This window comes from Uranotaenia lowii, chromosome 3 (assembly GCF_029784155.1).
Source record: "Uranotaenia lowii strain MFRU-FL chromosome 3, ASM2978415v1, whole genome shotgun sequence".
Lineage (NCBI taxonomy): Eukaryota > Metazoa > Arthropoda > Insecta > Diptera > Culicidae > Uranotaenia > Uranotaenia lowii.
The window spans coordinates 279,153,943-279,167,021 of NC_073693.1; the positions used below are offsets into that span (position 1 = coordinate 279,153,943).

The following is a 13,079-nucleotide window of genomic DNA, read 5'->3' on the forward strand; positions in this document are numbered from 1 at the left end:
CTGATTTACATCGCACGCGTTTTTTTTTCACATGGCTAATAATTAAACTAATTTCCGTTGTTTTAATTGAGTGAATTTTGTTAAATTAAAATTAGGTAGAATCAACGTGTGGCCGGATGTTCACAACAGAGATGTTCACCGAAATCAGTGTCTCTGTCGTGAGAAAAGAGGTTTTCAGAGATTTGCCTCATCGAGTTAAAGGAACCGTGCTTGATTGCTATTTTGTTTTTCGTGTCGGTATTTGGATTTCGTATTTTACTCAACAGGCCTGGATGTGATATTTTTGATCATATACCTACAAAGTTATTTGGTCTTGTTGAATCCCACGATTTATATGATAAGTTCAACTTCTTAAAAATGTGAAATCAGCGGTGAAGAACGTCAATTCGACTCCGAAGGTTTTTGAACGGGGCAAATGAACAATTGGTGCTCGGGGTTCCGGATCCTTCTATAACAGAAAATGATCAACTTTTTGGTTCTGATAGTATAAGATAGAAAGATGATGTTGTTCGACTGCAAGTGTTAAATAAGTAATCTTATCCTGTGGAGTCCTTGTGAAAAGATTAAAACAGCTAGGCTAATATTGTCTCCCGAGCTGGGGAGGAAATAGGGTTGCTTCGATTGAAAAATATGAGAAGAATGTACCGTAAGAGCAAGTTCACTGGTGTTGGGAAAAAGTGGTAGAAATTTTGACATTTTGAAAATTTTACTATGCAAAATTTTTTTCAAGATCTTGGGGCGTTGTATTTTTTTACAACACTGTTTCTATTTCAGCCGCATGTGTAAGAAATATTGCTATTTTTGCATCACAGCATGCGAAACTACAACACGTGTTGTAAAAAAAACTAGAAGGCCACAGATCTTGAAAATGTTTTTGCATGGCAAAATTTTCAAAATGTGCCGTAAGTGTCAAAATTTCTACCACTTTTTCCCAACACCAGTGAACTTGCTCTCACGGAGGACAAATCATGTGTGTGACGTCATATTTAAAACACTTGGCTGACGAAGGACTTTGATGAGATTGTTTTATTCATTATATCATTTATCAATTCTATCTGCCAAGTAGGATTCTCTCAATTGCACCCTTCCCATTCCTATCTGAAACAGCTTCATGGGTCGTATGAGTTTTCGTCACCTAAAGAGTTAATTTATGTCTGTAGCCACCCCATGCTATGCTATGCTATGTTCAAAGGTTCTCAGAAATGTTCTCTATCTTAGTACATGGAATTTCCTATACTTAGCTCTTCTTCCATAAAAAGAAGAGAATATGTTGAAACAACAAAAATCATAACACAACACTGAAAGTTTCGATCCAGTATATATCTATCAGTGCATGTACATAAAAGCAATTTCCGCATGTTTGTTTGCTTGCAATTAATAGGCTCAGCCTTCTCAAGGCGTAGAGAGCAGAATTTGACAAAATTGATCATTAGGATCAGGAATGATGAAAAAATTATCAGTTTTCAAACTAACCCTTCTATACAAAGCAATTTGTTTTATAATGACATTATTATGCATTGGATTGAGATGAAATTTTGAATACCGATTTTTTTAGGGACGAGCAATCGATTTCAGGTATCAAGTTTCATTTCAGAGGACGTTAACGTCATTTTTATTGCAATAATTGCGTGTTTCGAAAGTTTAATTGATTATTGGTTTCAAATTTTGTATCGAAGGACAAAAATGGAGTTCAATATTTTTGCAATAATGTCTTAAATAACAGCTTGTATTGTGCATCCGAACAAGACGAATATTTGCACACGGGTGTACGAAAATATACATATATAAAATAATACAGATTTGTTTTTTAATAGTAAATTTACAAAACAAAAAAAATGGTCCAGTGTCACCCTTTAGAGGGGGTGACTATTGGTCAACTTTGTAATAGTTGCATATGTTTAAGTGAAGAATGATCCCGTGAAGTATAAAAAGGTCATCTCTCATGAAATTTGACATCCAATTTCATTTAATGATGATCAATGGAATAATTTGGACAACACTTTTTAGTGCTCCTTTTATGTATCTTATGTATCTGCGATTTTGCTGTACTCTGAAATTGGTTTTTATTAGCGAGTTGCGTGCACACTATCGAACGAACTATACATGAATGACGAAACCAGTTTATTCCTCTCAAAGCCCAATGTGGTACATACAGAGGTGATGAGATATTCAAATGTTTCTGCAGTGGTAGAAACTTTTCACAAGGAAATCCGGTTGATGACGTAGAATGCCGTGTAAAAATTGCACAAGTGTACATGTTTTCTGTGTAAAATATGAGTGTGAGCTCTCTCGATATTCGCCACCTCAGAGCCTACTTGATTGTTTGTAAACATAACTTTGCTACGGTTGCTAGCTAGCTGCAACTATGTTTTGGAATTTATAAAGTAGCTTCGATGCTGTAGAAATCGCGATTTTAGCTTGACCAATTTCACCATCATTTGTTCATTTTGAACAACTGAAAATTTGTAAAAGAAAACACTAAATCAGGTCCCAATAAACCTACTGATTACGAAAAGTGCCATGTAATTTGCTCGTGTCAGTTTACATATGACAAATTTGTGTAATGTAGTTCATTTGTCTTTTTCAGGCTAAACTACGTGTTTTTTTTTAGAATATAAATTTGGTATGCGCGAATAATCATTCCACGGAAGTAGGCGATGGTTTGTTGGTATCGCACGTGTTTTTTATCGCTTAGTCGCGGTGAAAATTAAATGTTGGAATTTAAGTAGTTTCTTATCGTGAAATTGTGATTTTGTCTCGAATTAGTAAATAATGCATAGTGATTAAATAAATCCGCAAAATGTTTCCGAAGAGTTTATTCCAAAAGATTTGGTGGTGGTACTAATTTTTTTTTTCTCTGTGCTTCCTAAATTTTTTTTGAAGAGCAAATATGTGGTCAATGACTGAGATGATGGTGTTCAATAGTCGGGAATATGTAGTTTGATTAACCGTCCAGTAAAGTAAGATTTCTATGCAGAAAAACCTCAATTCCACCCACAAAAGAACGAACTCACAAGGGAGCACATGTTTTATGTATCTTGGTTATCCACCATGGGTGCACGGATTCACCGCAGTTTCTGCTTAAGTATGTGTTCACATGCATTCTTCAGATTATTAAGTTCGACAAATCTCCAATGCAACGCGTATACCATACCCGGACCCCATGCCTTCGTATGAACTGTTATGGAGTGAATGTTGATGTAGGTTTATTTTAGAAGAACGAGTCAATCAGGTAGTCCAGTTTACTTACAGGTATTCCGGCATCTGTGTATATACCTGGCCAGCTGGCAACTGATTGAAAATTCTTATTATATAGTCAGTGTACGCCTTTGAATTTTTCAAACGTAAACCGCCAAACCACTACAAAACAAAGATTTGATCTCTGTTCCTATCAAATGGCAATTCAGGAGTTATACCACAGTTATAACATCGTTTTTTAACTTACGATCATTGAAGTTTTTAATATATATGCTGGCCAACTTTGAACTTAACAATTTCCACCAGATATTCATCCCTTTTCTGCCAAATCAATGTCAATGAATCAGCATGACGAAATTGTTGAATTGGTTGATTATTCAACGTTCAATACGATATGCTTTCTTGCGTTTTAATATCACCGTTAGCCTGATTCAATTGAGTTCACGAATCAAACCAGATAACTCTTATATTTTCTCAGCTATCGAGGTCGTTCTAATAGCAATGCTTTATGCTGTCGAACAAATAGTCTGCATTTTCCATCAAAAAGAAGAATTTTCAATTCAATTATTGATTGTTACTAGTTCAGTTAATACCAGCAAATGTTCAACTGATACTTGGATATCATATTCTAATTCGAAAACATGCAAGCCAGTAAAAAAACCCCTACTCCGGACTATAGTTGTGTTATATTTTATGTCGTAAACTGTCTCAAGGATTATTGGCACTGTTCCTGACAGTGTGTAATATGTTTATAAAAAATCTCTTTTTCAGTTATTGAATTTGTCACCACCTCCACACGATTTTTTTTCCTTCGACCGAAACTTCAGGATTCATTCCGGAGTGTCAATCCGATCCGTCATAAACTAAAATCCACTCATTTCCTATCATCCGGACAAAAATGCAAATCATCCGATACAATAAATCACAGCTCTCTCCATCTAGTGGGGTCGATGTGACTCATGGGCGTATGGAGTTTGATCGAAAACTCGCTGACGTCTAACCAACGAAAAAAAGTGCTTCCCTTTTTGCGACCAAATTCAATTTTATTCTGATTCCAGAATTATGAATCCAACTTTTGGATAGTCCGTACGATGTTTGTACGTCCAACGTCCCTGGAAAGATCCCTGACAAAATAACGAGAAGATATGTGTTCAAATTCAATCTATTCAAGTCGTTCTTTTCAGCTCCCTTGCGTTTCTATTCTTTCTACTACGCTCCTCTCACCATTCTTGGCGTTTTTTTGTGTTCCCATACCTTCAACACAACTATCGACTGTTCAGACTGTTGCGTTTTTCACCCCCGCTCGTTATCAGTGTTGGTAAACTGAACAGAAACTTGAGCTTAGCGAAAATATAAGCAGTTGGTGATTTAAAAGCCTTCATTGATTAATCCATAGTTCAAAATGCTATCGTCGCCCTCGAAATTTAATCAATCAAATATGTACTCGCTCAATCTGCCAAATTTTTGCCTCCGCTCATTACCTATAACATATGTATATGAGCCTCGGACTACAAAGACTGCTCGCTTTACCTATTGGTGTTGTGTATAATCGTACCCGATTCTCGGTAACGGTTGAGCCGAATTGGCCGAATTGGACTATATAGAGAAAGGCAGGTGGTTCCGCTCAAGGGAAGTTCATTGAAAGAGTGCGGATGAGAAACTCGTTTGAGAAAATTCGCAATCGAACATTACTTTTCTTTGGAACGTTGCTGTCGGTACCTACTCTTTCCCACGTGATTCTTGAGCTCCCTGAAAGGTTTTCCATACAGAATTGGCTTGGAATGCGAACTTTCCCGGTTTCTTTTCCCGCTTTTTTGCTCTCGATTGGCGCGTGGTTGCAAGAAGCGGGTTGATGATGTTGGGGAGTGGGAATTCGCAGCAGTAAAGATTATTTTTTTATGTGGGAGAAAACGATTGTGTTTACAATGGAACAAGTTAAACGGGTTAGTTGAAGAAAGCCAGTAGCTCGTACAGCCATTCTCAATCGCTGGAAAAGCGACGGAAACAAGTTAGTTGAGGCAGTCGACTTTAAGACATCCAAATTTTGAAGGAATTAAAATAGATAACCCTAGTACGGCAAGTTTCAATATCTCATAATACGCATGCACTGATTTACGAATCTTTCCTCCCCGCAAAGCAAAGAGGGTGATACAATTTTCCAACTCTTTGTCCTGTATCTTTCTATTTTTTTCCGCTTCATCGGGTAAATTTGCATTTATCGCAAGTTTTCATTTTGTTTGTTCTGTGCTTTCATCAACTACACCTGCACCGCGAGACTATCATCTAGACTCATCTAATTTTCCGAGTTAATTAGGAAATTTCAAATTAAATATTTACCTAAGTTCTCATTAGAACCGTGGTGTCGCATTGTCGTGGCCGCCGTCGTCGCTGCAGTTGTCGTCGTCATCGTCGACGTCTTCCATGGCAATTTGACGACGTTTCCTGTGCTCGCAGCCGTCGGTGGCAAATGCCAGTGGTAGGAGGACGACATTTCTTCAAGAACCGAATTTGGGGGTTCGTTTGATATAGCACAGAGAGCGAGAATCGTTACCATCAACATCGCCATCAGCCGGAACGTTTTTTTTTTCGTGTTGAGTGTGTCAATCGTCCACAATAAACACGAAAATGGGCGTATGGAAAAAAGAGAGAAAAAGAGAAATAAATCCGGAATGAATGGATGTTATTTTATTTGTTAAATACAAGTATTATTTCTTAAATTACAATTATAAACATTTAAAAATTTTATATAACACATTTTGAAAATATCAACACGGCATTTACAAAACTCAAAGAGCGAAGTTTTATTTGTTAAACTTAACCTAAGTTTTGTCATGAGCTTAATCGAAAATCATTCGGGCTGACCGAAAAGCGATGGTGATAATATTTCTTATAAATTTTCGGAACAAAATTTTCTGCTACAGCAGTACCAAAACTATAGAAAAAATTTACTCAAAAACAAGCGCACATGAATAAAAATTATACCTGAAATTATAGTGTTTTGATTGAAACTAATAAAAAAAGAAACTTTCTAATTTTTGTCTAACTACGCGACAGTGTGTTTTGTTATAAATTTTACACAAAAAGTGTGAAATTTTGTACAAGTACACTAGAAATACTCAAGCTCAAATCAAATTCAGTCTCTTTTCTCTGAATTTTTTTTCCAGAAATGCTTAAATCCGGCCGAACGTCACGGGACTGGTTCTTTTGGTCGAAAGTCGTTAGTATTGAGCTGAGTTTCGATAATCCGCCCCTTCACGTTTGACTGAACTGGAAATTGCTTTTTGGACACAATCGAGCAAAAAATTTTTTAGCTTTATTTATCAATGAATTGTTATACGTTTCATATCTCTACACTTTAGAATAATCGATATAGCAGCATTTAGCTACAAAGGTGGAGGTATGTACATAAATATTTTTTTCACTTTTGGTAAAAATTACTTCAATATTTTTTTTCAAATTCAATCTATAAACATGAATGTTTGTCTGTCTGTCTGTTCCCTGTGGAATCGAAAACTACTTGACCGATCGATCAACGCGAAACTTGGTGTGTAGCCTTTTTTCAGACCGGGAATGGTCTCTATAACACTTTCAAACACCTCCGATTCCAAAAAAAAGGGATTCAAAAGTTAACAACATAAGTTTGACACAATTCGAACAATTTTCGGAAACTACTGAACCGATCATCGTGAGAATTTTGTGTGTAGCCTTCAAGACCGGATAAGTTTCTACAATACTTCCAAACCTCTTCGAATCCAAAAAATCGGAGCTCCTATATAAAATTACAAAAAAAAAATAGACAAAAATTTAACGCTTCTATAATACTTTCAAACCCTTCCGATTAAAAAAAGGGGACAATACAAAATAAATAAAAATTTAACACAATTCGAACACTTTTCGGAAACTACTGAACCCATCAACATGAAATTTGGTGTGTAGCCCTTTTTTAAGACTGGGAATTGTATTGTAGGAACCTACTTTCACATCCCTACAAATCCAAAAATGGGGGAAGGGACTCCCATACAAAATAAACAAAAATTTGACAAAATTTTAACAATCCTCGAAGGATTTCCAAAAACTATTGAACCTATCAACGTGAAATTTTGTGGGAAGCTTTTTTGAAGATCGGGAATGATTTCTATAGCACTTTCAAACCCCTTCGAATTAAAAAAAAAAAAACAAAAAAGGTGCTCTTATACAAAATTACAAACATTTGATACAATTCGAACAATTTTCGGAAACTACTGTACCGATGATCATGAAATTTGGTGTGTATCCGTTTTTAAGACCGGAAATGGTTTCTATAACACTTTCAGACCCCTTTGATTGGAAAGTGAAATTTGGTGTGTAGACGCTTCCCATTTTAACGAATGGAGGCTCTTATCTATAAATTTACATATATAAAAATGAATATTTGTCTGTCTGTCTGTTCCCTTTAGACTCAATAACTACTGAACCGATCAATGTGAAATTTGGTATGTAGGAGTTTTTGGGGTCGGAGATGGTTTCTAAAACACTTTCAAACTGCTCCGACTTGAAGGAGGGAGGTGCTCTCATACAAAATTAATAAAAATATGACACAATTCGAACAATTTTCGAAACTACTGAACCGATTGACGTGAAACTTGGTGTGTAGCCGTTTTAACACCGAAAATGGTTTTTATAATTATTTCCAACCAAAAAAGAGGGCTCCCATAAAAAATTATGAAAAATTTCACACAATTCGAACAATTTGCGGAAACTACTGAACTGACCAACGTGAAATTTGGCGTGTAGCCGTTTTGAAAACCGGAAATAGTTTCTATAATACTTTCAAACCCCTCCAAATTAAAAGAGGAGGGGCTCCCATACAAAATTAATACAAATTTGACACAATTCGAACAATTTTCGGAAACTGAAACGATTAACGTGAATTTTTTTTTTCAACCGTTTTCAAGACCGGGGATGGTTTCTATAATACTTCCCAACCCTTCCAAATCCAGAAATGGAAGGCTCCCATACAAAATTAACAAAAATTCATAAAATGAGACATAAAGAGATGATTTATAGAATTGACAAATAAGTTTTAACAAAATTTGATGATTGAGGTATTGTATTGACAGACGATTCCCATTTTCACGAATAAAGACTCTCATATTCAGTAACAAACATATCATTTTCAAAACCAATGCATGTCTTAGTGTTTTCATAAAATTTGGCACACTTTTTAATTTTTTACAAACATTCTTCCCGCATCAAAAGGACGATTTTTTTTATTTAAAGGGTTTATTTATTGTACTGAAGATTCCTCCTATATTTTCTAACGGATGGCTCCTTCAACCTACAAACCATCAAATTACGTCGGGACTCAAGATAATCTAGAAGCTCAGATGCTATGAAAAATAGTTCGTGTTGGTTCAGACCTTTTTTGGATGAGTAAAGATTAACACCTTTTCTTGTCGACGACTTTAAATGAAGAGAGATTTTATTTTGTTTCGACTCGCGAATTTGAACTATATAAGACTACAATTGGCGATAGCGATGATATCTACTTGTCTACCATTAGGCGTTATTCATTCTAGCCAGGGTGATAAATATAGATCAAACAGTTCGCTTTTGAATAATGTTGAAATTTTAAATAAAAGGATGTTTATTTTGATTTTAATAATTTTAACAAAAATACTTTTTTTCTATGAAAGGGGTTGCAAAGCACACCGGGTCAGCTAGTCTATATATATAAAAATGAATTTCTGTCTGTCTGTCTGTCTGTCTGTCTGTCTGTCTGTCTGTCTGTCTGTCTGTCTGTCTGTCTGTCTGTCTGTCTGTCTGTCTGTCTGTCTGTCTGTCTGTCTGTCTGTTCCCTATAGACTTGGAAACTACTGAACCGATTTGCGTGAAACATGGCAGGTGGGGGTATTGAAGGCAGGGGAAGGTTCCTATTGTGGTTTGAGACCCCTCCCTCTCTCATGAAGGGGGGGAGGGGCCTCCCAAACAAAAAACAATTTTTTGCATAACTGGAGAACCCATCAAGCAAATGGTATCATATTTGGCATGGGGTGGTATTTGGGAACGAGGAATATTTCTATGAATATTTGGTACCCCTCCCTCCTTTCAGTGGCGTGATAGGAAGGGGGGAGGGGGGCTACCTTACAATTTTTCATATAACTCGAGAACTAATCAAGATATTGGATCCAAATTTGGCATGGAAAGGTATTTGGATACGAACAATAATTAAGGCCCTCTCTTTTTCCAGTAGAAAGGGGGAGGGGGCCTCTTTTATAATTTTTTACATAAATCAAAAACTAATAAAGCAAATGGAACCAAATTTGGCATGGGAGGGTATTTGGATACGAAAAATATGTCTATGATTATTTGAGACCCCTCCCTTCTTCCAGTAGGAAGATATTAAGGGGAGGAGGGGCCCCTTTTATAATTCTTTACATAACTCAAAAACTAATAAAGCAAATGATACCAAATTTGGCATGGGCGGGTATTTGGGAACGTGACATGTTCTAATGATTGTTTGAGAACCCTTCCTTCTTCCAACGGAGAGAAAGGAAAGAGGGAGGGGAGCTTCATACAATTTTTTCTGCATAGCTCAAGAACTAAAACAGCAAATGGAGTCAAATTTGGCATGGAACGATATTTGGATACGAGAAATGCTTCTATGAATATTTGGTATCCCTCACTCCTTCAAAGAGGTGGATGAAAAGGGGGAGGAGAAGTCTCCCTTACAATTTTCAGTATAACTAGAGAGTTGATCGAGCAAATTGAACCATCCAAATTTGGCATATGAGGGTATTTGGATACGAGAAATGTTTCTATTATTTATCAAAGCTCTACGTTACCCGTTTTTTCAGCGGAAAGATATAAAGGGGGAATGGGGGCATCCATACATTTTTTTTTGCATAACTCGAGAATTAATCGAACAAATGAAACCAAATTTGCATCAAGAAGTATTTGAGTACGAAAAATATTTTTTCTATGAGAAACAATTCCTTTCTTGCAGAAGTATGATAGAATTGGGATTATAGTAAAGGAAGAGGAGGCATAAGCATAAGTTCTCAATTTATGCTAACGAAGCCAACAAATCGAAACACAAAGGAAAGACAGGGGAGGGGGTCTCTTATTAGTTTTTTTTTTTTGCATAAATCCAGAACATATCAAGCAAAACAAATCCATATTTAATAAGTTTAATTGTTTGCGTACGATTTATTAGACCCTCCAGACAGATTAAAGTTATTAGATCCTTAACACAAATTTATAGAGAAAGATTCAGAATATTAGTTTAAGTTATCTTTGTGTTGCAATTAGAAACTCCAGCTGCAGCTCTCATTTAAAGCGGTTGCTAATGAATTATGTTATAATTTGTTTTAAAATAATGCCAATAAAACAATGAAAATATGAAATTTTTGAAAATGTCATTTGATTTTGAAAGGCGTAGCAAAGCACACCAGGTCAGCTAGTATTCAATAAATGTTATTATCGTAACCAACGTCTTAGTGTTTTAATAAAGTTTTACATACTTTTTGCTAACGTACAGATTTGCCTGTATTTGAATACTCCTCCTGTTTCAAAAAGGGGCTATTTTCATAATTTAAAGGTTTAATTTATTGCATAGAAGATCCCTACTATTTTTTTCTACATAATCGGTGGCTCCTTTAACCTTCAAGTTACGTTGAGCCTCAAGACAATCTTGAAAAATTTATAAAAAAAAAGATTGCTATTAAATAATGTTGAAATTTAATTTAAAAGGAAGTATATTTACAGTTTAATAATTTTAACGAACTTTTACTTTTGTCATGGAAGAGGTAGCAAAGCACACTGGGTCAGCGAGTGTGAAATTTGAATCTTTTGACCTCCACCATTTCGACTTTTCCTTTGGTCTCCCCTATGGTGATTTTCGAGGGTAAAAAAACTGAAACTTTGAGCGCTTTGAGGTAAATTAAGTCGATTGAGCTAAAAAGGTCAGTTTTTTGAGCCAATCTACAAAGTGCATATAGTCGGTTTTAAAAATTCGATCATGAAATTTTTCCCATACATTTATTGCCACCATAATATATACTTTCCGATAAATACAAAACGTACGTATGCATGCATGAGAACCCTCCAGTGGCTTCTGACCCGTGTCGGTACGGTTAGTCCCGATCGCACAATCAAATATTGTTCATGCTCAACTCATCAACAAGGGATCATAGAGAGGGCCCGTTATCACTATCTTGGGGCAGGTTTGAATTATCTTTTTTTCTTAAAACTGTTCGAAACAAATAAAAAATGATGAAAAGGTTCCCAAGTATCCTAATCATGATTTTATATTTTCCGAGATACTCCGGCTAGCTTTATTCCTCAATTCATTGTATATCAGTCTGATGATCTGTCAATATCCAACTTTTATATGCCCATTAAAAGAGTTAAGCAGTTTTACTTTTTAATAAAATAAAATATAAAATGACCACAATAATAAAGATAATTATGAACTTCATGCAAATCACTAAAGTTTCCCCAACTTTATCGATGAACCAAAATAATTTTGTTTGAATCTTTGACTTAAAACAAACGAAATTCCTTCACAGATCTAAATAAGCACCTTCTTCACAGCCAAAATTAACAAAATTGCACAGATTGAAATAATTTCTTTGACCGGTATTCCCAAAAAGCTTATTATATAAACGAATTGAAAATTTTCATAATTTTCATTCAGAAAATATTCACTACAATGATTAACTTCGAGACACTTTTAAATTAAGATGAAGAAAAAATGCTATTCAAGAAAGAGCGAAAAAAAATACGGCTGCGAAAAAAAAACGATCCTTCTCCAGCAAAGCCAACTTTGCTCTCTCCTTTTCAATAAATGCAAAACATATCGGCTTTAAATAGACATTTTTGTGTATCATTTATTACGAAGATGGAAAAAAGGAATGAAGGAATATTGTTGTTGTTCATTGAAAAAAAAAGTCATTCATAACAGTTAACATTTTTATTCGATATATCCTTCCTACCCCTATTAAAAAAATGAACTGAATGAGTGAGCTCTATTAACTTCCAGGTTATAGTTTGAATACCCATAAGCTTTAATCATTCCAAACATGAATTCTAGTTCCTTAAAATATTTACATCTGTGATATTTTTCAAACATCTTCTCAATCTATTTTCTCTGGTTTGCAACAAATGTTCATACTTTGAGATAGCACGGCTCTTCAACATTCGAGAAGTTTTTCTCCCATGTACAGCAAAAGCGAAGAAGAAAAAACTACCACTAAATTCCATACGAGGATAAATATGTGAGGACTGTCGCCAAGTGTGTTTAGTAATCCAAATATGGTTCCAATTTTTTCCCCCGGGTTTAGCCGGGGCACATTTTATTCTGCCTAGAAGAAGCTGCTAACACATACCCAAATAACCGGACTCAGACATGCTGTGGGGTAGCGGCGTCTCCGTCAAAAACTAATTATGTCCCAGCTGCTTTCACCATATTCGGAGTTTGGTTATTTATACCCACGACGCGTGCCTCTAGTTCATATAACCACATTACCGGTCAAACGTGATAATTTATTATCACTTCTCGCAAACCCGCTATCCCGGTTTGCCGGGCACATCTTGGGCAAGGAAGGCCAATCCTTAGAGCGAAGATGTTGAATCGAGATATGAAAATATTAATTCCTGCGATTTATGTAGTTCACAAAAGAAGGAATTAAAAAGTGAGTTATGGAAACTTACTTTTTTGTGAGTTTTTTTTATTTTGAAATTTCTTAGATTCAGTTTGCCCGAGAAATCATTCAGTTATGAAAATTAAGATTATCAAAATTACTAAAATAAACTAGAATTTTTTTTTTTTGTAAAAAATGGTAATGTAGTTTGATTATGAGACAATCTAGAGTTTACTTTTAACAAATTCCGAAACTTTT

At 35.4% G+C, this 13,079-nt stretch overlaps 1 protein-coding gene across 2 annotated transcripts in view; it reads right to left on the minus strand.

The window, feature by feature from the left end:
• LOC129758108 (cytotoxic granule associated RNA binding protein TIA1) overlaps positions 1-13,079 on the minus strand; it is a 211,341-nt gene that overhangs the window by 116,725 nt on the left and 81,537 nt on the right. For both annotated transcript variants that reach the window (XM_055755560.1, XM_055755561.1), the window contains one exon: positions 5,536-5,691. In XM_055755560.1, coding sequence (XP_055611535.1) covers positions 5,536-5,691 — 156 coding nt within the window. The remainder of the gene's footprint in view (positions 1-5,535; positions 5,692-13,079) is intronic.